General features: G+C 40.4%; 5 protein-coding genes and 2 long non-coding RNA genes across 8 annotated transcripts; 4 read left to right on the top strand and 3 right to left on the bottom strand.

The window, feature by feature from the left end:
• Positions 1-449: 449 nt before the first annotated feature.
• Positions 450-1,854, bottom strand: LOC116924070. Its single transcript, XR_006646859.1, has 3 exons — positions 877-1,854; positions 674-790; positions 450-588 (listed from the first exon to the last, which is right to left on the bottom strand). It is a non-coding gene; the product is annotated as an uncharacterized LOC116924070 (long non-coding RNA).
• LOC116924051 (inter-alpha-trypsin inhibitor heavy chain H4) lies at positions 1,821-5,454 on the top strand. Its single transcript, XM_032930615.2, has 12 exons — positions 1,821-2,032; positions 2,093-2,271; positions 2,332-2,442; positions 2,510-2,624; positions 2,686-2,818; positions 2,884-3,056; positions 3,119-3,319; positions 3,380-4,297; positions 4,358-4,454; positions 4,523-4,818; positions 4,901-5,049; positions 5,122-5,454. The coding sequence occupies exons 1-12, from the start codon at positions 1,871-1,873 to the stop codon at positions 5,264-5,266; spliced, it is 2,679 nt and encodes an 892-aa protein (XP_032786506.2). The 5' UTR covers positions 1,821-1,870; the 3' UTR covers positions 5,267-5,454.
• LOC116924071 lies at positions 5,270-6,736 on the bottom strand. Its single transcript, XR_004394741.2, has 2 exons — positions 6,069-6,736; positions 5,270-5,996 (listed from the first exon to the last, which is right to left on the bottom strand). It is a non-coding gene; the product is annotated as an uncharacterized LOC116924071 (long non-coding RNA).
• A 745-nt stretch (positions 6,737-7,481) lies between these two features.
• Positions 7,482-11,279, top strand: LOC116924049 (inter-alpha-trypsin inhibitor heavy chain H4). Its single transcript, XM_032930614.2, has 12 exons — positions 7,482-7,721; positions 7,790-7,968; positions 8,029-8,139; positions 8,210-8,324; positions 8,387-8,519; positions 8,585-8,757; positions 8,818-9,018; positions 9,091-10,005; positions 10,069-10,153; positions 10,223-10,596; positions 10,659-10,810; positions 10,886-11,279. Exons 1-12 carry the CDS (start codon positions 7,563-7,565, stop codon positions 11,013-11,015), a joined length of 2,727 nt encoding a protein of 908 aa, XP_032786505.2. The 5' UTR covers positions 7,482-7,562; the 3' UTR covers positions 11,016-11,279.
• Positions 11,280-11,689: 410 nt separating this feature from the next.
• On the top strand, positions 11,690-15,057 carry LOC116924055 (xaa-Pro aminopeptidase 1). The gene is made up of 16 exons (XM_032930634.2): positions 11,690-11,708; positions 11,770-11,905; positions 12,000-12,195; positions 12,270-12,351; positions 12,424-12,603; positions 12,680-12,791; positions 12,859-12,969; positions 13,033-13,273; positions 13,338-13,458; positions 13,534-13,783; positions 13,847-13,957; positions 14,019-14,252; positions 14,325-14,393; positions 14,461-14,537; positions 14,614-14,709; positions 14,785-15,057. Exons 2-16 carry the CDS (start codon positions 11,884-11,886, stop codon positions 15,007-15,009), a joined length of 2,127 nt encoding a protein of 708 aa, XP_032786525.2. The 5' UTR covers positions 11,690-11,708; positions 11,770-11,883; the 3' UTR covers positions 15,010-15,057.
• Positions 15,058-15,514: 457 nt separating this feature from the next.
• On the top strand, positions 15,515-19,682 carry LOC116924048. Of its 2 annotated transcripts, none has more exons than XM_045173956.1 (11): positions 15,515-15,607; positions 15,667-15,797; positions 15,869-16,112; positions 16,176-16,401; positions 16,465-18,198; positions 18,271-18,597; positions 18,662-18,802; positions 18,873-18,948; positions 19,014-19,132; positions 19,209-19,393; positions 19,459-19,682. In XM_045173956.1, exons 3-10 carry the CDS (start codon positions 15,874-15,876, stop codon positions 19,347-19,349), a joined length of 3,003 nt encoding a protein of 1,000 aa, XP_045029891.1. In that variant the 5' UTR covers positions 15,515-15,607; positions 15,667-15,797; positions 15,869-15,873; the 3' UTR covers positions 19,350-19,393; positions 19,459-19,682. The 2 variants fall into 2 exon arrangements, with proteins under 2 accessions (XP_045029891.1, XP_032786504.2); XM_032930613.2 differs by having other exon boundaries at positions 15,550-15,797; positions 16,465-17,941; positions 17,999-18,198.
• On the bottom strand, positions 19,325-20,671 carry LOC116924063 (translin-associated protein X). The gene is made up of 3 exons (XM_032930646.2): positions 20,213-20,671; positions 19,712-19,979; positions 19,325-19,648 (listed from the first exon to the last, which is right to left on the bottom strand). The coding sequence occupies exons 1-3, from the start codon at positions 20,538-20,540 to the stop codon at positions 19,471-19,473; spliced, it is 774 nt and encodes a 257-aa protein (XP_032786537.1). The 5' UTR covers positions 20,541-20,671; the 3' UTR covers positions 19,325-19,470.
• Between the last annotated feature and the right edge of the window lie 161 nt (positions 20,672-20,832).

The following is a 20,832-nucleotide window of genomic DNA, read 5'->3' as shown; positions in this document are numbered from 1 at the left end:
ATTTTCACTGAGTACCTGCCAGCATGGTACTTATACAATGTAAGGGTAACATTTTTACAGCCGTAATCGTCTAGTGGTTAGGACCCTACGTTGTGGATCTCAACGTACAACAAAACCGTAGTAACCCAGGTTCGAATCCTGGTTACGGCACAATCCTTTTTTCGCATTAAAAATTTTAAATTTGGCTTTAAGTACCTTGGTCAAAATACCAGTTTCATAGGGGTCTATTTAGATCACTTATTTAGTGAGGTTAGAAAATAACAACGAGTAATTATGGATCAATTAAGACGAGATTATTTCGCTTGCAGGGTAGGAGAAAAAAAACCAGTTTTCCACCCAACATTCCCTGTTAAAGTGTATGTGCCAGAAAATAATACAGAACTGGTTAATGTCACCCAAAGGCACAATAAAATTTATAATATCATTGAATAGTGTGAGTACCCTTTTCCATGAAGTCCTTTTTCCTTAATTTGTGGGAATTAACCATTTTATAGGTAGAGATTATCATTTACTACACTTTTAAGTAAAGGAACCCCTTTCTTGCTGCATGTTCAGCACAAACACAAGGAGTGTTCTCCCCAAGTTTTCCTAAATACCATTTCATTTTATTATTATTTTCTAATAAACATGACGAAAGAGCCAAAATTCAAACCGAATTTCCTGGCATTTTTACCGTTAGAAATTATCTGCTGCAAGTCAACAGTTGAAACGATTTGTTCACGTCAAACGCTAGTTTATTTTACAGTGTTATGTTTCCAAACACAACAAGTTCATTTACCGATATAATCTCCTGGCATGCAACCAAAAAAGAATTCAATTTCATTACTTTGAACAATCGCCAAAGATCACTGTCAAGTATAGCTATTCGGCTCGTACCGTAGTTTTTGGTAACTTGCCACATGCGATTGCAGTTAAACGGGAAAAAACTTTTCAGGTTACCAGAGGAGTTGCACGAACACAGTCTGATGGAAAAACCTAGCCACACATTTCAATGAACATTATTGACTCAATAAAATGGCTCTGGCAGAATTCGTACTCGAGCTGAACGAAACCGGTTTTCCCCGTTTGTTTGGTTTCACAACTTCTGAGATCCGTGTAGAAGCTGACAACTTTACGCCATTCGATTCCAACAAAAACAATAGCGTTATCATTGCGGTGAAAATTACGTCGGATATACGTTTTATCTGTGGGGACGTTTAATAATAGATTTACCAACGAATAGTACAGGCTGATGTGATTGACAAATTTTCTTATTTGACAGGAAATAAGACGTAACAAAGCAGACTGGGAACTCGTGCGTATATTGTGTCAGCCGAACTAAATTGAACCACAAATTCCCGGGCTACATGCGAAAAGTAAAGTGAGTGCGGTTAGTTAATTTTATTATTCATAGTCAAGGTGAATTTGAGGACTAGCAAGAACACATACACATGGCCTTCAGAGAGTTCTTTGACGTTGAAATCCGATCAAGATTTAAAGAAAACACCTTTTTATTGCACATGTTTTAATAAAGTGAATTTTAAATAATTCATTCTGTGGATATGTTGCACCCTCCAAGTGATTCTTTATCAGCTATTCGTGTGGTTGCTATCCCAACTCCGATTCACGACATAACTTCAATCTTGAAAATCTTGCTCGTGAATCGAATAATCAATCACTAAGTGCTGTACAGTGGGGAAAACCGTAATCACAGTCCTAACCACATGCTGTGAGCCTTTTTCCCTCAAGGGAGAAGAACATAAATAAACAAGTAAATAAAAAATAAAGTATAAACATACGTGACTCGGGTTGACTATAAAATACGTGTTTTTTCTGTGAAGGTCTGCAGACAACGGTCCACTGCCGGACGAGCAATAACACCAACCAAAAGATGGCAAAAAAATTTCGCTTTTCATCTCAGTTGGCACCACATCTGGTCATTTTCCAATTATGGTTGATTTTTGCCAGTGCGTCACCAGCCAAGAAAGGATGGATCGTTAGACGTGACGTCGAAGAATTGATTGAGACAACTAATGAATTCGAGCAGCCAAAGGTAAGGCAATGATTATATTTCAAATGCTTCTACAATGCAAAATTAAATTCATTTTTACAGGAGCAAAAGGTCGTGAATGCCCTACCACGAATTTATTTCATGGAGATTGTGTCGGATATCCGGCTACGTTATGCCTCGACAAAAGTCACGTCAAAAGTTGCCAATCCTGCTGACAAAGCTCAGGAAGCCACTTTTCATGTTGTTCTGCCAGACACGGCCTTCATTTCCAGTTTCTTGATGTAAGTTTATTTTAATTTGTGAATGAGACAGACAGTTTAAATACTATTAATGTGTATTAGGGAAATTGATGGAAAGGTGTACAAAGCAAGTGTCAAAGAAAAAGAAGAAGCTCAAACAGATTACCAGAATGCGGTGGATGCGGGACTATCCGCTGCCCAAGTGACTGCAAAGTAAGTAGATTTACTACAGCTGTAAAAAAAACAACTTAAAAATGTAATTCTTCAACCAATTACGCAGTGCCCGTGATGCCAATCAGTTTACCGTGTCGGTTAATGTTGAACCTCAGGCGAAAATGCTGTTTAACTTGACATACGAGGAGTTGTTGACCAGACGCAGAGGAATTTATGAGCAGGTAGATTTATTTTGATTTGACAAGAGACATGAAATCAACAAAACCTTGCTGGTTGAAAAAGGCCATTCACGTCAGCCCGGGTTCAGTTGTCCCACAAATGAGCGTTCGAGTCAACATTTTTGAGACGCTCCCCATCAACAAAATCACAGTCCCTCAATTACGAGGCAATGATATCGAACAAAATCAAGACCTGAGTAAGAATTTGATTTGCAATTAGATTTTGGTTCTTATTTTTACCTTCGGTCCAACATGTTAACAGGTGAAAACGAGGTAGCCAAGATTATCCGCACGAACGAAACAGTTGTGAGCGTCGTTTACGAGCCGACAGAGACACAGCAAATCCAATCTTCAAAGGATGGACTGCAGGGTCAATTTGTTGTGCAATACGATGTGGATCGTTCGTCCATTGAAAAGAAAGGCGGGGAAATTCACGTAAGTTTTTTCCAGTTTGAGAACACCAAAGACATTTACTTCAATTGTTAACTCAAACACAGGTGGTGGATGGGTACTTTGTCCACTTTTTTGCTCCAACCACTTTGCCGGCCCTTCCTAAACACGTCATCTTTGTGCTGGACACAAGTGGATCGATGGCAGGAACGAGAATTGAGCAAACGAAACAGGCCATGAACTCCATCCTGGATCAACTGAGAGAAGACGATCTCTTTAGTGTCGTCGAATTCTCAACAGGCGTTGTGGTAGTTTCCGTATTAGATTCAGTATAAATCATTGACAATAACTTATATTTTCCAATTAAGGAATGGGATTTAAGAAAACCATACAAAGGGCTTGAACCTTACTACTATAATGTTCCGTCGGAAGACACGACTGAAGTTCCACAGACTAACGTAACCGAACTGGAAGAAAACTTTGGACTCTTTGACGATATTTTTGCTTATCCTGTAACGGAGCGTTCCATCAAAAGGGCCAAAGAATTTGTAAATACCATGGACGTGACTTCCTCCACCAACATTAACGATGCCCTTTTGCTGGCGCTGAAAAACAGCCAATCCGTTCAGTCACGACTGCGCCTCACGCCGATCATCATTTTCCTGACAGACGGTGAGCCCACTTCAGGCGTGGTTGATAAAACTGAAATTCTTGCCAATGTACGGAAGGGAAATAGTGACGACGTGGTGAGCATTTTCAGTTTGGCCTTTGGTACGGGCACAGATTACGATTTCTTGACCAAAATTTCGAGTCAAAACCGTGGATTTGCACGCAAAATTTACGAAGCTGCGGATGCCACTCTCCAGCTCAAGGGATTCTTTGAAGAAGTGGCATCACCTCTACTCAACAATGTTCGCTTTGTTTATAACAAAGATGGTCCTGTGCATGACGTCACTGAGACCAACGTACCCAACTTCTTCAAGGGCACAGAATTCGTTGTGGCCGGCCGAATCGACTCGGATTCAAAACTGAGTGCATCCATCACTGGAACAGGAGCAAGTGGTTCCTTTTTATTCCCCGACATTCGACCAGTGATAGACGATTACATTTTATTACCCAATCCGAATAACAGCGTTGTCGAAACGGTACCTGCCAAAAAGAGCTTTTCATTGGAGAAAATTTGGGCGTACATGACGATTCAGGATATGTTGAAGAAACGTCAAATCGTCGATGATGCCAAGGCTATTGCCGAGTTCAACGGCAAAGCTCTCAACCTCTCTCTTACAGTACGTTTTCATTCATTAGTTTACGTCATCGTGTACTAAATATCCTTTACGCTGGAACAGTACGGCTTCGTTACGCCTTTGACTTCATTGGTAGTCGTGAAACCGAATAGCACTCCAGCGGCGGCTGATGTCCGTCCCGCAGACGTTGGAAGTTCTGGTACGTTATTGCACTCATATTTCTGACGAATATAGAAAAGCAACAGTTTCTATCCAAATTGCAATTAGGTTTTCATTCAGCTGGCATCTTTGCTGCTGCATTGCCGGATTATCAGCTCGGTGCTATTCCGCCTTATTTCGCCCCTGAATCTTTGCCGTTGGAGGAATCAACTTCTGGATTTGAAAGCGAAGAGTGGTTTAGTACTACGGAAGCTGAGTTGACAACAGAATCAACATCTCTCCTGCAATACAACGCGTCACCTTTTTCTGCTGACGAATGGATCAACAACTTTGAGCACAACGCCACTCACGTCAAAATGCCAACCAACAATGATACACTTGAACTGCTGTGGCAAGATGAACTGGTAAAATCTGTTGTAGATTATATTATTGAAGAATTCACGCAGTTAGAAACAATTTCTAATGATGGTTTTAACAACGATGTAGCCTGATACCGGGTATGGTTCGTGTTATGCATATGGTGTCCACAATCTCGTATGCAAATCAATTTGGAAGTGTTCACAATTTATGCCAGAATCCAGACCTTACGCTGGACCTTTTTTGAATGCCGATTCCGCATGCGTAATCGAAAACAAGTGAGTTTTAATCCGCCTCGTTTCATCTGTCTGGTATTTGGCCAATTCAATCAGTAACGTTTGTTTTTCCAGGTACGTCGGTATCTGTTGCCATTTGGGTTCTACGCTCTCTGATCCAGTCTTCCCAGATACTACTCTTACGTCAGAGTATGTAACCGATATTGCGCTTATTGGCGATGATGTCGTGCTTACCAGTGACCTTGTTGTGAAATCCTAGAGATGTTTTCTTATGCACTATAAAACGCTATTTATATAATCCGTTATTAATTCACTAGATATTCGTAAACTGTTTTTTATTATGTCCCAATGTAAAGCGAGGACGTTTTTCTACTGTTATGCTGTACGGTAATTATTTCTGTATTCGTATAAAGGAAGAATAATCTATTAAAATGCGTGAATCTGTAACGGTTGCAAATATTTAATTTGTTTCACGAAAGAATTGGGAGTGAAACACTGTTAAAGGTTTGTAACACAAATTTGATGATTGACCTAAAAAAACTGATGGATCTACCAAAATACATGGTTAACACTACAATATCATTCCAATTCTATGATATTTCAGTAAACCATGGGCAATGAAAACAGTTTCATGAATAAGAATGATTCATACTAGATGATTTTCTGTACGATGTAGTGACATAAAACGGTCTGCCTCACCTGTAATTTTTGTCACACAATAAACTTAGCTGGAAGCTACTCCTGGAGCAACCCTCGAAGCATAGAACGTCCCTTCAATTATGACCCGCCTTCTTTGTGAATCTGTCCGCTCTTTTCGACTCTTGTGTTCCAGCCAAGAGGTTGGCAACGAAAACGAATTAATCATCGTATTGAAAATGTCTTGGGGAAAAAGGTATGACATTTGAAAACAACACATGTCATAAGGCTGTCTGTAACGCTGAATAGCAGCGCTGAGATCAAAGTTGGCATAGAGCAAAAGGGCTGCCGACCTATAGCGATAGAAAATAAGGAAGAGATTGAAAACGATAAAGAAGGATGGGCACTCAAACCTACTTCATTACCATACGTTTTCGTCTGGAAGTTTCGAGAAGGAAAGGTAGACAATTGATGAGTTGTCCACCCCCTGGCCCGTAGGTATACAACAGGTATTTGAAAAAGCAGAAAACTTTGCCTGTAGGTTATGAAGATGATGCAAATAGAGTTGAACGTTCGTAGTGGGTTCCATTTATGGATGAAAATTGTTTCGAAATATCCAACGATTTTTGTGATTAATTACGCATATTGTGAATATCAATCATTTGCGAACTCTTTTTGAACACTGCTTGGTGATGGGCATACTCGCCCATCCTTTACGGAAAACAAGAACATTCGCAAGTTATTCTTGAGATTTAAATTCTGTGGTTATAGCTGATTGCATTAACGTTAGTTTGAATGGGTCAAACCTTTTGTTTGGCTTTAGGTTTAGCTATAAGAACAGTCGTGAACAGATGGTCCCAGCCGAAAAGAAAAGCAACAATGCATCGTGTCGTGAAAAAGAACAGCGTTTTGGACTGAAATAGTATACTTGTTTTAGTTCTTTTTTGATAAAACTTGACCTATAAGTGACACAACCGGATGCTAACTCAATTCTAACAAATTGGGCTTCCCCACTAATTTCTGTTATTTCCACACGCTCGGGATTTCCAGACCTCACGTGACCTGAAAAGCGTTGGAAACTGCACGTTTGCCAAATAAGGGGGCTCCTTCCGTAAAAGTACTGGCCTTGAACTGTATTGGAAAATGCAAACACAACTCGTAAAAAAAGAACCATTTTTTAAAGAAAAGAAATCTCTTAAACAAACGGTGCGAGTCACGTTACTAACAGACAATATTGAGGCTGAGACGGAAAACAGGAAGGATAGAGAAGGGTGTAACTTGGGTTTTTGCTACGTGTAAGACTAGTGGCTTTGAAAATAAGGAATAAAATTGCGAAAACGTGACCAAGGCTTTCCGCTCAAAAGATTAAAAAATAACATTCAAAATTACAGTGGTTGCTTTTGTGCCTTACACACAGTCAAGGTGATCTTGGGCGTTGGTGAAAGTCACGTTGTGGCCTCGGGGAAGTTCTTCGTCTGTTGGTTTTAGTGAAAAATAAACAAGTTTTTTTATATTTCTTTATCTATTTAGACAATATATCAATCCTTTTACGGTAAGTTGCCCCGTGATTCCAATCGTTCGCGTTATACAACCCAAATTTCGTGAATAATTCCAATGGATTTTCATTTCAAAAATGCAAGAACAGCTTTTTTAATTCTGTATCGCATCTTACATCTTTACTCTTACGTGTGAATTGGATGCCGTAATAAATTCGTTGACGGGAAAAACCAAAAGGAATAACCCGGGGCTAGCCGTCTCGGGATCTCAATTGTATTCTCAGTTTTCACCCGAGGGAAAGAAGCAAAAAAAAAAAAAAAAAAATGTGACCACTGCCACTATAAATTGGAGGGAGGTTCTGTGAAGGTCTGCAGACAATCTTTCGCTACCGGGCAAGATACATCACAGAGGAGCACGACAAGATGACAGAGACTACCCGATTTTCTTTTCGTTTATCAGCACTCATCATTCTGCAATTATGGTTGATGTTTGCGAGTGCTTCCCCAGCTAATCGGGTATGGATCGTTCGACGTGATGTCCAAAACTTGGTTGAGGCAACTACTGAACTCAATCAGCCAAAGGTAAAGCGATTATTGTTGATTACATATCAAAAGCTTTTACAATGCAAAAAGTCTATTCATTTTTACAGGAACAAAAGGTCGAGAATGCCCTACCACGAATTTATTTCATGGAGATTGTATCGGATATCCGGCTACGTTATGCCTCGACAAAAGTCACGTCAAAAGTTGCCAATCCTGCTGACAAAGCTCAGGAAGCCACTTTTCATGTTGTTCTGCCAGACACGGCCTTCATTTCCAGTTTCTTGATGTAAGTTTATTTAAATTTGTGAATGAGACAGACACTTTAAATACTATTAATGTGTATTAGGGAAATTGATGGAAAGGTGTACAAAGCAAGTGTTAAAGAAAAAGAAGAAGCTCAAACAGATTACCAGAATGCGGTGGATGCGGGACTATCCGCTGCCCAAGTGACTGCAAAGTAAGTAGATTTACAACAGCTGTAAAAAAAAAAAAAACTTAAAAATGTAATTCTTCAACCAATTACGCAGTGCCCGTGATGCCAATCAGTTTACCGTATCGGTTAATGTTGAACCTCAGGCGAAAATGCTATTTAACTTGACATACGAGGAGTTGTTGACCAGACGCAGAGGAATTTATGAGCAGGTAGACCTATTTTCATTTGATTAGAGATGTTTGATAAAAGAATATTTCATTGATAAAAAAAGGCCATTCACGTCAGCCCGGGTTCAATTGTCCCACAAATGAGCGTTCGAGTCAACATTTTTGAGACGCTCCCCATCAACAAAATCACAGTCCCTCAATTACGAGGCAATGATATCGAACAAAATCAAGACCTGAGTAAGAATTTGATTTGCAATTAAATTTTGGTTCTTATTTTTACCTTCGGTCCAACATGTTAACAGGTGAAAACGAGGTAGCCAAGATTATCCGCACGAACGAAACAGTTGTGAGCGTCGTTTACGAGCCGACAGAGACACAGCAAATCCAATCTTCAAAGGATGGACTGCAGGGTCAATTTGTTGTGCAGTACGATGTGGATCGTTCGTCCATTGAAAGGAACGGCGGAGAAATTCACGTAAGTTTTTCAGTTTGAGAACACCAAAGACATTTACTTCAATTGTTAACTCAAACACAGGTGGTGGATGGGTACTTTGTCCACTTTTTTGCTCCAACCACTTTGCCGGCCCTTCCTAAACACGTCATCTTTGTGCTGGACACAAGTGGATCGATGGCAGGAACGAGAATTGAGCAAACGAAACAGGCCATGAACTCCATCCTGGACCAACTGAGAGAAGACGACCTCTTTAGTGTCGTTGAATTCTCAACAGGCGTCTCGGTAATTTTCACTTTATGATTTTAAACAAAGATGGTATTAACGTCTGATTCACCTTAATTTACGTTAATCTAGGAATGGGATTTAAGAAAACCATACAAAGCGCTTGAAACTTACTACTACAATATTCCGGTGGGAGACACAACAGAAGTTCCGCAGAACAGGACAGAACTGGAAGAAAGTTTTGGCCTCTACGATGATATTTTTGCGTATCCTGTAACGGAGCGTTCCATCAAAAGGGCCAAAGAATTTGTCAACACCATGGACGTTACTTCCTCCACCAACATTAACGATGCCCTTTTGCTGGCGCTGAAAAACAGCCAATCCGTTCAGTCACGACTGCGCCTCACGCCGATCATCATTTTCCTGACAGACGGTGAGCCCACTTCAGGCGTGGTTGATAAAACTGAAATTCTTGCCAATGTACGGAAGGGAAATAGTGACGACGTGGTGAGCATTTTCAGTTTGGCCTTTGGTACGGGCACAGATTACGATTTCTTGACCAAAATTTCGAGTCAAAACCGTGGATTTGCACGCAAAATCTACGAAGCTGCGGATGCCACTCTCCAGCTCAAGGGATTCTTTGAAGAAGTGGCATCACCTCTACTCAACAATGTTCGCTTTGTTTATAACAAAGATGGTCCTGTGCATGACGTCACTGAGACCAACGTACCCAACTTCTTCAAGGGCACAGAATTTGTTGTGGCCGGCCGAATCGACCCGGATACAGAACTGAGTGCATCCATCACTGGAACAGGAGCAAGTGGTTCCTTTTTATTCCCTGACATTCGACCGGTGATAGACGACTACATTTTATTACCCAATCCGAATAACAGCGTTGTCGAAACGGTACCTGCCAAAAAGAGCTTTTCATTGGAGAAAATTTGGGCGTACATGACGATTCAGGATATGTTGAAGAAACGTCAAATCGTCGATGATGCCAAGGCTATTGCCGAGTTCAACGGCAAAGCTCTCAACCTCTCTCTTACAGTAAGTTTTCATTCATCAGTTTGTGTAATCGTGTACTAAATTTCGTTCGTTTACGTGGGACAGTACGGCTTCGTCACACCCTTGACTTCATTGGTAGTCGTGAAACCGAATAGTACTGCTGCCACGGCTGACGTCCGTCCTGCTGATGGTTTATTGTTAAACCCATAGATATCCTTATCAATGTACTAAAGTAGAAACTGCTTTTCAAAATTTTCAGCTAATCAAGGCTTACAACCCTTTTACGGTTTTGCTCTCGCTGCGCCTTCTCCAATAGCAGCATTTTCGCCAAATCATTTCAGCGGTGGTATCCGCCAACCCGCTTTTGCAGTCTCAGCCCTTGTAGCACCAGGGTATCAAGCCATTCCTTTTAAACGACCAATAACATCAACTTTCAGGCCAGACTTTGGAACGTCTCAATCACCTCATATTACCGAACATTTTGAAACGTCTCGATCACCTCACATTACCGAACATTTTGAATTTCCATCGTTTTCACCTGAAGAATGGATTAGCCAGTTTGAACATAATCTTACACACGTTAAAATTCCTGCAGGCAACGAAACACTAGACCTGTCCTGGGAAGATGAACTGGTATAACTCTTGATTTTACGTATCACTTTAATAATGTTAACGATTTTCTAACCACCATTCAGCCGGATGTCGAGTACGAATCGTGTACGACGAATCGCCTTCATCACGCTGTTTGCAAATCCATTTGGAAGTGTTCCACCGTTTTGCACGAATCCACATTTGTGTCCAAGGAATTGACTGTGGACGCCAAGGCTGCTTGCGTTATCGAAAACAAGTAAGTTTTTTAAGCTTGCTTATCACATGCACTTACAAGCCCCTTATGAATAATTGACACCGTTCGTTCATTTAGATATGTGGGTATCTGTTGTGATGCATCACCCATTTTCCCCGAGTTATCCATCGATTTTACGACGATTATACCAGAATTGGAAACCACTACGTTTGTTGATGACAGTTCCACATTCACTAGTGACCCATAATCTCCCATTTATTCGGACTCAATTTTATTTTTTTTGACGATGTAAACCTATCGGATAAGGGGAAGAAAATTAATTGATTTTTATTATGTTAATTTTTATTAGTCCGTATGTTGTAATTGGTGCATGTTAATGTTTTCCCACGATATCGCAAAATCCTTGTTAACTGCGGCTTTAGTTCTCGAAGCGTTTAGTTTGTCTTTTTCAGTTATGCGTGCAATTTTCGTTATTTTTAAGAATGCAATAAACTATATGCTAACAAACAAATCTGTTTGTTGTGCTAAAATTTTGAAAAACCGGGTAAACCTTTGCAGGTATAATTGGACAAGAAATTGAGGAAAAAAAACTGATTCAGACAGAACATCTAAATGATGTCCAAATGTTTAAAAATCAGCTGCATATTTAGCAACACATTGAAAAGGAAAAATATTTTATTGCGGTGTTATGCTACATAAAAAACAGTGCAACATTCCAAGGAATAGTGGGCTACAGTTCAGTTCGTGCGGACCCATAAAACCCCCCATTAAAAATGTATTTACATCTTAGCCACCGGCTACCAAGCGAACTGTTCTTATCTTAACACAAGTCGTGACGGAATTAGTACTTAAGCTGGTTATTATGGTATATATAAGATAGAGCTACACTTACCTTTGCGTCTGGTTTCATGATCTTTCGACCTGCAACGTAGCTGCCAAAGTAAGTAGTAAACAAAAAGTCCGAGATAGGACACGGGTTGATCACAAATTATCATACACAGGCCAACAAGGACTGCGCATCGGAATTTTCGGCACAACAAAACGTGTTGGAAACAAAGATCAAACCCGTAGTCGAACGTTTTCTCCTGTCGGTAAAAGTTGTGAGGCTGTGAGCTATGCCTGAATCCAGGAAACTCGGTGAGAATTTGGCAGAAAAATCCATCACGATTTCGTTTTCATAAATGTCGTCTAACTTTTGTAATTAATTAAATCAACATTTTGAAATTTTAAGTGTTACTGGCGGGGGTTTTTCTGTTGACGCTGGTAAATCTGACGCAAAGTGGGCCAATAGCATTGAGGACTCCTGAAGACTGGGATAACGCGCCCTCATTTGGCGACCGGTTACTTAGAAAACGTTCACCCACTGTGAGCGAACGTCCGGGATGTAAAGAGGGAGCAACAATACCACCTAATCGTGTCAACACGACGTAAGTGCCGCGTAAAATTCAGAGGCTATTTGTAAGTTTAAAGACACTGGCAAATAACTCTAATATTTGTTTAGGAAACGACTCATCGATCTCCGCATACAAATGGACTTGTATAATATATCGGCCTATATCGTCACTAGTGATAATGCTCATCAGGTTATAATATCAATAAGAAAAAAAAAAAAGGTTTGTTCTTTGAAAATCTGAATTTCTTTATTTTGGTTTTAGGGTGAAGAGGTCGCACCGCACGATCACAGACGGGAGTTCATTTGCGGTCTCAGTGGAAGCTCCGGTACAGCCGTAATCACCAAAGATGCCGCTGCTGTTTGGACAGACGGACGTTACTTTTTGCAAGCCGAAAATGAACTTGACTGCAACTGGATCTTGATGAAGGATGGTGAAGCTGGGGTACTGTATAACAGGCTGAAGCGATCATTTATGATTTATGTGTTTTAAAACGATACTTTTTACGTTGCATTTCTAGGTACCAAACATCACTGCGTGGCTGCGAGAAGTCTTGAAAACTGATGAAAAAGTAGCGGCTGATCCAACATTAATCGGCACTACCACTTGGCAGAGATACGACAAAGATCTTGGTAGGCAACTTAGTTTGACATTTGTTTTTATCAAAAGGCTTTATTGTGTACCAACATTTTATTACAGCGCCCATAGAGTTTGAACCGTTGCCAACTAACTTAATCGACGTGATATGGACAACCGGTCGTCCGCCAGTCAACACTGAACCGGGCTTTATTCTTCACTTGAATTATTCCGGTAATACTTTAAATCAATGTTGAATCTCATGAGCAGATAGTTTATTATACATGGCGAAATCAGGTGAGTCGTGGCAAGATAAAGTGGACAGGCTGAGAGCAGAGCTCCCGAAGCAAGGGGCCGACGCTCTGGTCATAACCGCTCTGGACGAAGTGGCTTGGTTGCTAAATATCAGAGGATCTGATGTACCCAATCACCCTGTTTTACTGGCCTACATGTACGTTTCATCCACTCAGCTAGTGTTGTTTGCCGAAACGAGCAAGATTAGCAGTCCCGAGATGCAAACACACCTAACCGGAGTCACGTAAATTCTATTAATCCCTTTGAAACACAAATATCACCTTATGATATGCTGTTAAATTCTACAGACAGCGACCTTACGACCGATTCGTCGCTGAATTACCCGATTTAGCAAAATCAGCTAGCATGGTTCTCATTCCAAGTCAATTCGTGTACACGGGTGGCGCAAGTTATGCCGTTTACAATGCTGTATATATTATTTACTAGATTATAGATTTGCTATACCCCGAACTATACAATATGCCTATTCAAAATGCCAATTAGATACCAGAGACGAAGAGATTGCTGAAACCCTCTCCGGTGTTGATGATGAAAGCCAAGAAGAACACAGTTGAAGCCGAAGGAATGATGAACGCCCATTTGAAAGACGCGGTAGCCCTCTGCGATGTCATCTCTTTAATGGTTGAAGAGATACCGAAAGGTGTACGCTGGGATGAACTGAAAGTAAGCGCGGAACTGCTCAAATATCGAGCTCAACAGGAAGTCAATAAAGGCGCAAGTTTCAACACGATTGGTACGATAATTTGTTATTAAAAACCAGCATTCATTGCACTTCTTTGCGTTTTTTTACGCGTAGCTGGATACGGCCCCAACGGTGCTATTATTCACTATTCTGCGTCGGAAGAGACAAACGCAGTAATTGGAACCACCAGTTTGTTCCTATTAGATTCGGGTGGACAATATTTTGGTAAAATAATTACGAAATTACTCGCATGCATATCCAAACTATAGCAGATTTTGTTGAAAAGATGGTACAACTGATGTAACCCGGACCCTGCACTTTGGAACGCCAACTGCTGCGCAAATAAAAGCTTACACGCTGGTTCTCATGGGTCATTTAGACCTTGCCCGGCTCGTCTTTCCAAAAACGACTAGAGACGCACGCGTTGATGTACTCGCCCGAGCTCCACTTTTCGATCAGGGCTTGGATTATCTTCACGGCACTGGGCATGGAATTGGGCACTTTGGAAGTATCCATGAAAGTACGTGTATAAATATACGTGTATAAGCATACCGTTTGCGCATAAATTAATCCAAGTGTTTTGCTGATAAAGGTCCAACTCGTGTGGCTCTGGGCAGCTCAGTGGAAAACACATTCTTTGAGAACTACTTTTTTTCGGATGGTATGAAGCACTTTTCAGTTGGGTTGATTGTTAATTGAAAACAACATCTTTTTCAACTACCAAATAGAACCTGGCTATTACAAGGCAGGAGATTTCGGTATACGTATTGAAAGCATTCTTCGTGTGATCCCCACCACTTTTTCGGTAAACCAATATTGCTGTTTTGAAATTCTATTTTTTCAGGCAATATGATTTACAATTGATATTTGCGTTTTTGTAGACGGAATTCCCAGATCGATTTTTCCGCTTCCAGGCTGTTACTTTGGTGCCTTTTGAACGGAAACTGATTGACGTTACGATGCTGAGTGATGGCCAGGTAATCAAGCGGAGCATTTGGAAAAGAGAGCAATATTCACATTTAAAAAATATATACTTTGTGATATATTAACAGATTGATTACGTTAACGATTACTACATTCTCGTTCGACAAAAAGTGGGAGCAGAAATGACCAAACAAAATAGAACCAGAGCTTACAATTGGCTCATTAGCCAAACAGAGCCTTTGATGTTACCAGAGCCTGTTAACAAAGGTGTTTCCATAGCAAACAAACAAGTTTGGGTTGGGATTTGGACACAGCTTTTCATTTCAATGTTTGTTGTCTTCAAATTCTATTAAGCAGGGTTAGACACTGTATCGAAAATAAATTTTATGTTGTCACATGTACCATGTGTTTTTGTTTTTTTTGTTGGTGGATTGGCATTGCATTGGTTTGTTTAGCAATTCACTAGCGGCTATTGCAGCTGTGCTTTTAGCCAGTGTTACGATTTCAATACCACCAATGCTGCTACAAATGACCAATAAAAAGTTTAATCCCATTGTCTTATCTGTGATTTAGTTTATTTATTTTTGCAAGGAGGAGGTAATAATACTAACTATTTCAGAACAGTTATTCTCGATTTCCCTCAAAAGACAACGACATTACGAGAGTCCTCTTTTGTCCCTTTACTTTACATTGTGTATACTTCTTCTTTGTATTTATATTAGATGGTTTGCTAGTATATAATATGCCTAATAATCGTTTTTCTTTTTCATTTCCATCCAACGAATCAGAGATAAATTACCGTCTTGTTTTCCTGATAACTGTGCTCTTTCGTTATACCTTATTTGTCCAACAGATGGCGTTGAGATCATTCACTTTCCAATTCGGCATATTATAAATGCAGTAGATGACACGCAGACGATTTTCCAATCGCATCTCCATTGAATAATACTTGTAAAATAAAATTTATTTCGCAGTCCTAATAAAACAGTATTAAATTCTATAAAAATCAGGGGTTGGCCGTGGTTTGTAAGGTTTCAGATGGTGAAGGTACATTACCAAACACTTGTTTCTCCACAATATTGCCTCTGAGACGATGACCGGTATTTGATGACGTTAAATTGACAATTTCAAAAGCTTTCTAGTAAGTTATATCTGTGATTTCCAAATTGTACAATATACAGTAATTACAGACTTGGATTTCTCTTATGATAGCTGAAATGATGCCAAATGGGGGGAATTTCAACCCCTGGGTTGGTCAGTGGTATAATCCTGCAGCATCGCTGAGATCTGATCAAGTACAAGGAATGGTTGATGTGAACGCCTTCCATATGATTGCGTCTCAGCAACTTTCGGCACAATATGGTGCAGGGGTTTTGCCTGTTGCATCCATTTGGAATGCTGCTGCATCACAATCTCAGTGGATGCAGCAGCCATGGCAGTCAAATTTTCAAGCCAAGTAGGATTTTGGAATTAAGGTTAATTGACCATTTTTTTTAAGTAATTACTTTTCTGATATCAGCATGGGCAGCAGTATTGTACCAAATGCTCAGCCACCACCCCCTCCACCACCTGCAAACCCATCGATTGCTCCACAGATACCTCCACCGCCACAACAAGAAGATGCTTCAAGCAATTTGAATGCAATTGTTTTGTCAGAGGAAGAAAAAAACTTTGACATTCAATTTAAAGAATGGGAAACAAAGTTTCAAATTTGGAAAGATGAAAACAAAAATCATCCGGACAAGGTAATAATTTTTCCGCGCATCATATTTGCTTACGTGATACAGCCAACTAAGATTTTATTTCAGAAAGCGCTTGCCGTTTATGAAGCTCAGTGGAAAACTTGGCGTGAACAGCTGATCCAAAACCGAGAGAAGTTACGCAAACAACGAGAAGAATCCGTAGCCAAGCAGAACCAGTTAATCGCGCAACCCAAGCACGTGGGGGCCGGCGTGAGCCAGCCAGCACGTCAGATGGCGCAAGAAATCGGGAACAACGGAATTCGTGAGGATCTTCAGCATCGCAGTAATTCGCATTTCCAGTCCCATATGCCCAATCCTTCTGGGCAGCCGCTTATCCTACCGTCGCAGCACAATTCATTTTCAAGCCATGCACCGAATTCAAGTACACATTTGCATCCAGCTGAGAATCCTAAACTACATATCCCACAAAATTATCAAAATAAAGAAGACAGTGAACGTAATTCAAGTGCAAAAGCAAAGAAGCCGTCTTTTGACAGCTCACCACGGGATCGGCTTGATCATCTAGCACCTCATTATCATGAAGAATTTCGCGATCAACGCGTTTTACATTCCACGGGTGATCCTCATTCATATAGAATGGATAATCATCCACGTCACCTACCATTTAGAAGCCCTGAACCACCACAAAAGCAGCTATGTTCCCCTCTCCTTAAAGCTGGGCAGCATCTTCCAGGTTCTGAGTTTGAAGATGCCAGACAAAGACGGTTTGACGTCCCGTCGTTAAGACTTGAAAACCGCGACTTTCATCGAGAAGATATTCACTATATCCAACCTTTGTTACCGCCTAATCGGCGAGAGCCGATCGTCCCACGAGGATTACATCCGCCTACGCGTGAGACGCTAGAACCGCCTCGAAATCTACTTAACTTCCTAAGTCCTGAAAAGAATAACGATGAAGACTTACGAACCTTTCCTTCAGATAGTTCAGGTGAAACGGCCGCAAATCTTTTCCGAAAGCGGGCAATGCGTGGAAAAACTGATGGGCAACGATTTATACCATACAAAGCTCCCGGTTTAGCTCCGCACTTAGATAAAATAGCAATGACAGAAACAGTCCTGGGCTTTGAAGGTGGTGTTCGGCCAAGGTACGAGGCGCGTTTAGTGGAACACGGTGAAAGTAAGATTTCAGCTTTGTCCAAGCCACTGCCAGTGGAACTCGGTGCACCACCTCTTAAGGTTGATAGCCGCGTATTGGAACCCCTTGTGTTTGAATATAACCATCGTCCCGGAAAGCGTGGCCGCTTCGCCGAACCCATAACCATCGAGTACTCTCATTCTAAGCCATTAGAGATTGAATCTTCAAAAACTGAGATCACCGGTTGTAAGATTAAAACTGAAACAGCTGTTAAGTCTGAAAATGTCGCTCCAGTTGAGAAGTCCTTACCGGAAATAGTCCCCGTTGAAAAAAGCCCAATCAAACCAACTCCGCTGCCCCTCTTCCCTTCAGCAGCAGCTATCCAATTAGAAGAAAATCCGTTTCCCAAATCCCAATCTCAGTTATTGCCTGATAAAGCAACCGAAGGTACTTCAGTTGAAATCAAAAAGATTTTTCCCAATATCTTCCCTTTTTCGTCTCCAGGCCTCGTTGCTTTACAACATAAAATGCCAGAAACAACGCCTCCCAAACTCGACGTGGCGGTTGCCCCTGTAGAAATGGAAGTTGTTATGGTAGAAGATCTTTTACTGCCTCCGGGACGCTATGGTCGCCCTTCAAAAATTGTTGTCGTTTTGCGAGGTCTCCCTGGATCAGGTAAAAGTCATCTGGCCCGTTTGATAAAGGTTCGTTGCCAATTATTATGTTTGTATCGTAACGCACATTGAAGTTTAACGAGAAATTTTCTGTTAACGCAGGAAAAAGAGATGGCAATGGGTGGGTCAGCGCCACGAATCCTATCCATCGATGACTATTATCTTATGGACGAAGGTACAAGCCCAGTTCCGTGGCAGGAAGACCAGGAAGAGCAATATCGCCAAAGTCTGTTGAAATCGCTCAGGAAAAACCTCGATGATGGTCATTTTTCATTCATCATTGTCGATGCTCTCCATGTTAAAGTGAGCGATATTTTGGACATTTATAACGCAGCACGGAGTCGTGCATTTGCTGTTTTCTTAATCGACTTGCCTGAAGTCCAGAATAGAACTGGAACCAATAGAAAATGTACAGACAAGGACGTTGAGGTGATTTTTTTCAAAGTGAATGGATCGTTTTCAGTAGTAATTTATTGACATGTCTTTCAACTAGAAAATGAAAAGTGAATGGCAACAAGCACCAGACAGTGAGCTTCCGCGCTTAGATATTCGTTGGCTCTTACAAGAAATTGATGAAGAGAGGATTCCTACTCCAGACGATGTTGATACTTCAACGACAGTTCCCGTTGATGAAGTAAATCTATCTACATGGTTTATTAAATTTTTTATAGAACAGGTTTTAATTGCTTTTCTATCCAATCTAGGATTCGCATGGAAGTCCAAACGAAACCCCCGCAGTAAGCAAATGGGAAACGATGGAGCAAACCGAAGAAAAGCTAGGTGATAAAATCTTTCGATGAAACCATTAAGAAAAGCACTGATACAGTTTTAATGAATTATCCTAGATCGGTTGGATGGTATCATCAAGAGAAAATTAGATAAACCTGCTTCAATGGAAGATTGGTTACAATCTGGGTTACCTGACGATTATAGTGACCGTAAATGTATTGAAGGAAAGAAAAGGGTAATCTTTTGTCCTGTAATTGGCAAATCCTTCCCCTTTTTTATTTTTATATCCACCCAATTAATATCATTCTTAGGTTCGGTGGGCTGATGTTGAAGAAAAAATGCAACAAAAAAAGATGCGTGATCTTGGATTTGTCGTAGGACAGACCGACTGGTCTAGAATGACAGATCCAACATTTGGAGAATCGGCTCTTACAAAAACCAAGTATATTTGATGAGTAATCTGAATCGATCATTCATGAAGCCATACGCTCAAAAAGTACATTTTCGTTGTTAAAATAAAAATAAGAAATATATCACGGATTTTTACGATCCACCGTGCAGTTGCCTATGGAATCAGTCGTACTCTTCGTTCCAAGTAGGATTGTCATCGCTTAAAACTGCTTTGGCGGCCAAAAGTTCTTTAGGAATCTCACTACCCCTTACTCGAACGGTGTAACAGGCAGTCTCAACTTTTTTCAAACTTTGTCTTGAAACCTGCAACTTGCGTTTCAGTTCACGCTGGAATCCAAGGCTACAATCAAAATAAAACAAGATTTAAAAAAAAAGCTATACTACCATTTAATATTTACTATACTTTAAGCTCGATAATGCCTCGTGGACTTCACGCAAAGATGAACAGGTATTAAAGACAAGCTGCGTTTCGCCTCGTCCAACGGCATTAATACACAAACGCATCAGTTCGCCAGTCAGATCGGCAATACCAAGTAAGTATTCATAGACTGGCACTGGAACCTTTAAATCTTCAGCATAACTGAGTTTGCTTTGTACTTCTTCAAGAGTAATCAAGCTTCCATCTCTAATAAACTGGAGAAAGCTTATGGCCTCAATAAATTCTTGCAGTCCTGATTAAAATAATACCTTGTTATTGTTTTAGGAAACCTGCATAAGTTCTATATTCTTAATAGCAGTAGTACAATAAAGTTGATAAACTTAAAAAAATAAACAAAAATGAACAGAACTTCATTACTACTAGATAAAAGCATGAATTATGGGAATTCCCAGAAACTTGTCAAAAGTGCAATAAATGCAGAAAAATAATATTTCATAAAAAAAACAAGCAAGCAAGAAGGGTTACCTGGTGAATAACCTCGCAGATAGTGATGAGGATCCTGTCCGACTAATTCTTTGGCTAGACGATTCCAAGAGGAGTTAACCACAAGCTGTAATTTTCCTTCAGCTTCATTGGTTAACTTGAGTTTAGATGCATCATCTTGCACTCTGTGAAGCAGAAATATAATTCTCTTGCTTTCAATTGTAATATCTCTGCTTAGTTTCACGATACGCTCGTAACGATCATGGTGTGTGTCCAATTTTTTCGAACAATCATGAAAAAAAGATAGAATTTCCGGGTCAAATGATTCCTCGGGTTCCACAATCTGTGTCGCCAACGGTTGCGTTGACATTGTAAAGTACTTTTCAATGCGGTTTTTGGTTATTTAAAAAAGAAAAGGGGAAATTTGGCCGATATGTGTTTGATAAGCAGAACCCCCTCTAAAGTAAACACACAAATTTGAAAAAACTTATTCGTCTGCTTGTCTAGGATAAAATGTTTTGTCCATTGCTGTTGGCCTGTTGCCAACTTAGTAAAACGACCAAATGTGAAAAAAAAAGATAGAATACGCTAAGAAATAGAGTATTATATTACCAGTCTTTGATTCTTTGGTGAATCTGAACATTTTTGTGAAATATGATCCT

This window comes from Daphnia magna, linkage group LG5, assembly GCF_020631705.1.
Source record: "Daphnia magna isolate NIES linkage group LG5, ASM2063170v1.1, whole genome shotgun sequence".
NCBI lineage: Eukaryota > Metazoa > Arthropoda > Branchiopoda > Diplostraca > Daphniidae > Daphnia > Daphnia magna.
This window is presented reverse-complemented; position numbering and strand designations above follow the sequence as displayed.

Excerpts from the sequence above, each read along its gene's own strand:
- LOC116924055 (XM_032930634.2), top strand. The coding sequence starts at position 11,884 with ATGCCTGAATCCAGGAAACTCG. Across the intron at positions 12,352-12,423 it reads CTAGTGATAATGCTCATCAG|GGTGAAGAGGTCGCACCGCA; the intron begins GTTATAATATCA and ends TTTTGGTTTTAG. Across the intron at positions 12,604-12,679 it reads TGAAGGATGGTGAAGCTGGG|GTACCAAACATCACTGCGTG; the intron begins GTACTGTATAAC and ends TTGCATTTCTAG.
- LOC116924063 (XM_032930646.2), bottom strand. The coding sequence starts at position 20,540 with ATGTCAACGCAACCGTTGGCGACACAGATTGTGGAACCCGAGGAATCA. Across the intron at positions 19,980-20,212 it reads TCTGCGAGGTTATTCACCAG|GACTGCAAGAATTTATTGAG; the intron begins GTAACCCTTCTT and ends TATTTTAATCAG. Across the intron at positions 19,649-19,711 it reads GAGGCATTATCGAGCTTAAA|CCTTGGATTCCAGCGTGAAC; the intron begins GTATAGTAAATA and ends TTTTGATTGTAG.
- LOC116924051 (XM_032930615.2), top strand. The coding sequence starts at position 1,871 with ATGGCAAAAAAATTTCGCTTTTCATCTCAGTTGGCACCACATCTGGTC. Across the intron at positions 2,272-2,331 it reads TTCATTTCCAGTTTCTTGAT|GGAAATTGATGGAAAGGTGT; the intron begins GTAAGTTTATTT and ends AATGTGTATTAG. Across the intron at positions 2,443-2,509 it reads GCTGCCCAAGTGACTGCAAA|TGCCCGTGATGCCAATCAGT; the intron begins GTAAGTAGATTT and ends CCAATTACGCAG.
- LOC116924048 (XM_045173956.1), top strand. The coding sequence starts at position 15,874 with ATGATGCCAAATGGGGGGAATTTCAACCCCTGGGTTGGTCAGTGGTAT. Across the intron at positions 16,113-16,175 it reads CAGTCAAATTTTCAAGCCAA|CATGGGCAGCAGTATTGTAC; the intron begins GTAGGATTTTGG and ends TTCTGATATCAG. Across the intron at positions 16,402-16,464 it reads ACAAAAATCATCCGGACAAG|AAAGCGCTTGCCGTTTATGA; the intron begins GTAATAATTTTT and ends ATTTTATTTCAG.
- LOC116924049 (XM_032930614.2), top strand. The coding sequence starts at position 7,563 with ATGACAGAGACTACCCGATTTTCTTTTCGTTTATCAGCACTCATCATT. Across the intron at positions 7,722-7,789 it reads CTGAACTCAATCAGCCAAAG|GAACAAAAGGTCGAGAATGC; the intron begins GTAAAGCGATTA and ends TCATTTTTACAG. Across the intron at positions 8,325-8,386 it reads GCAGAGGAATTTATGAGCAG|GCCATTCACGTCAGCCCGGG; the intron begins GTAGACCTATTT and ends TGATAAAAAAAG.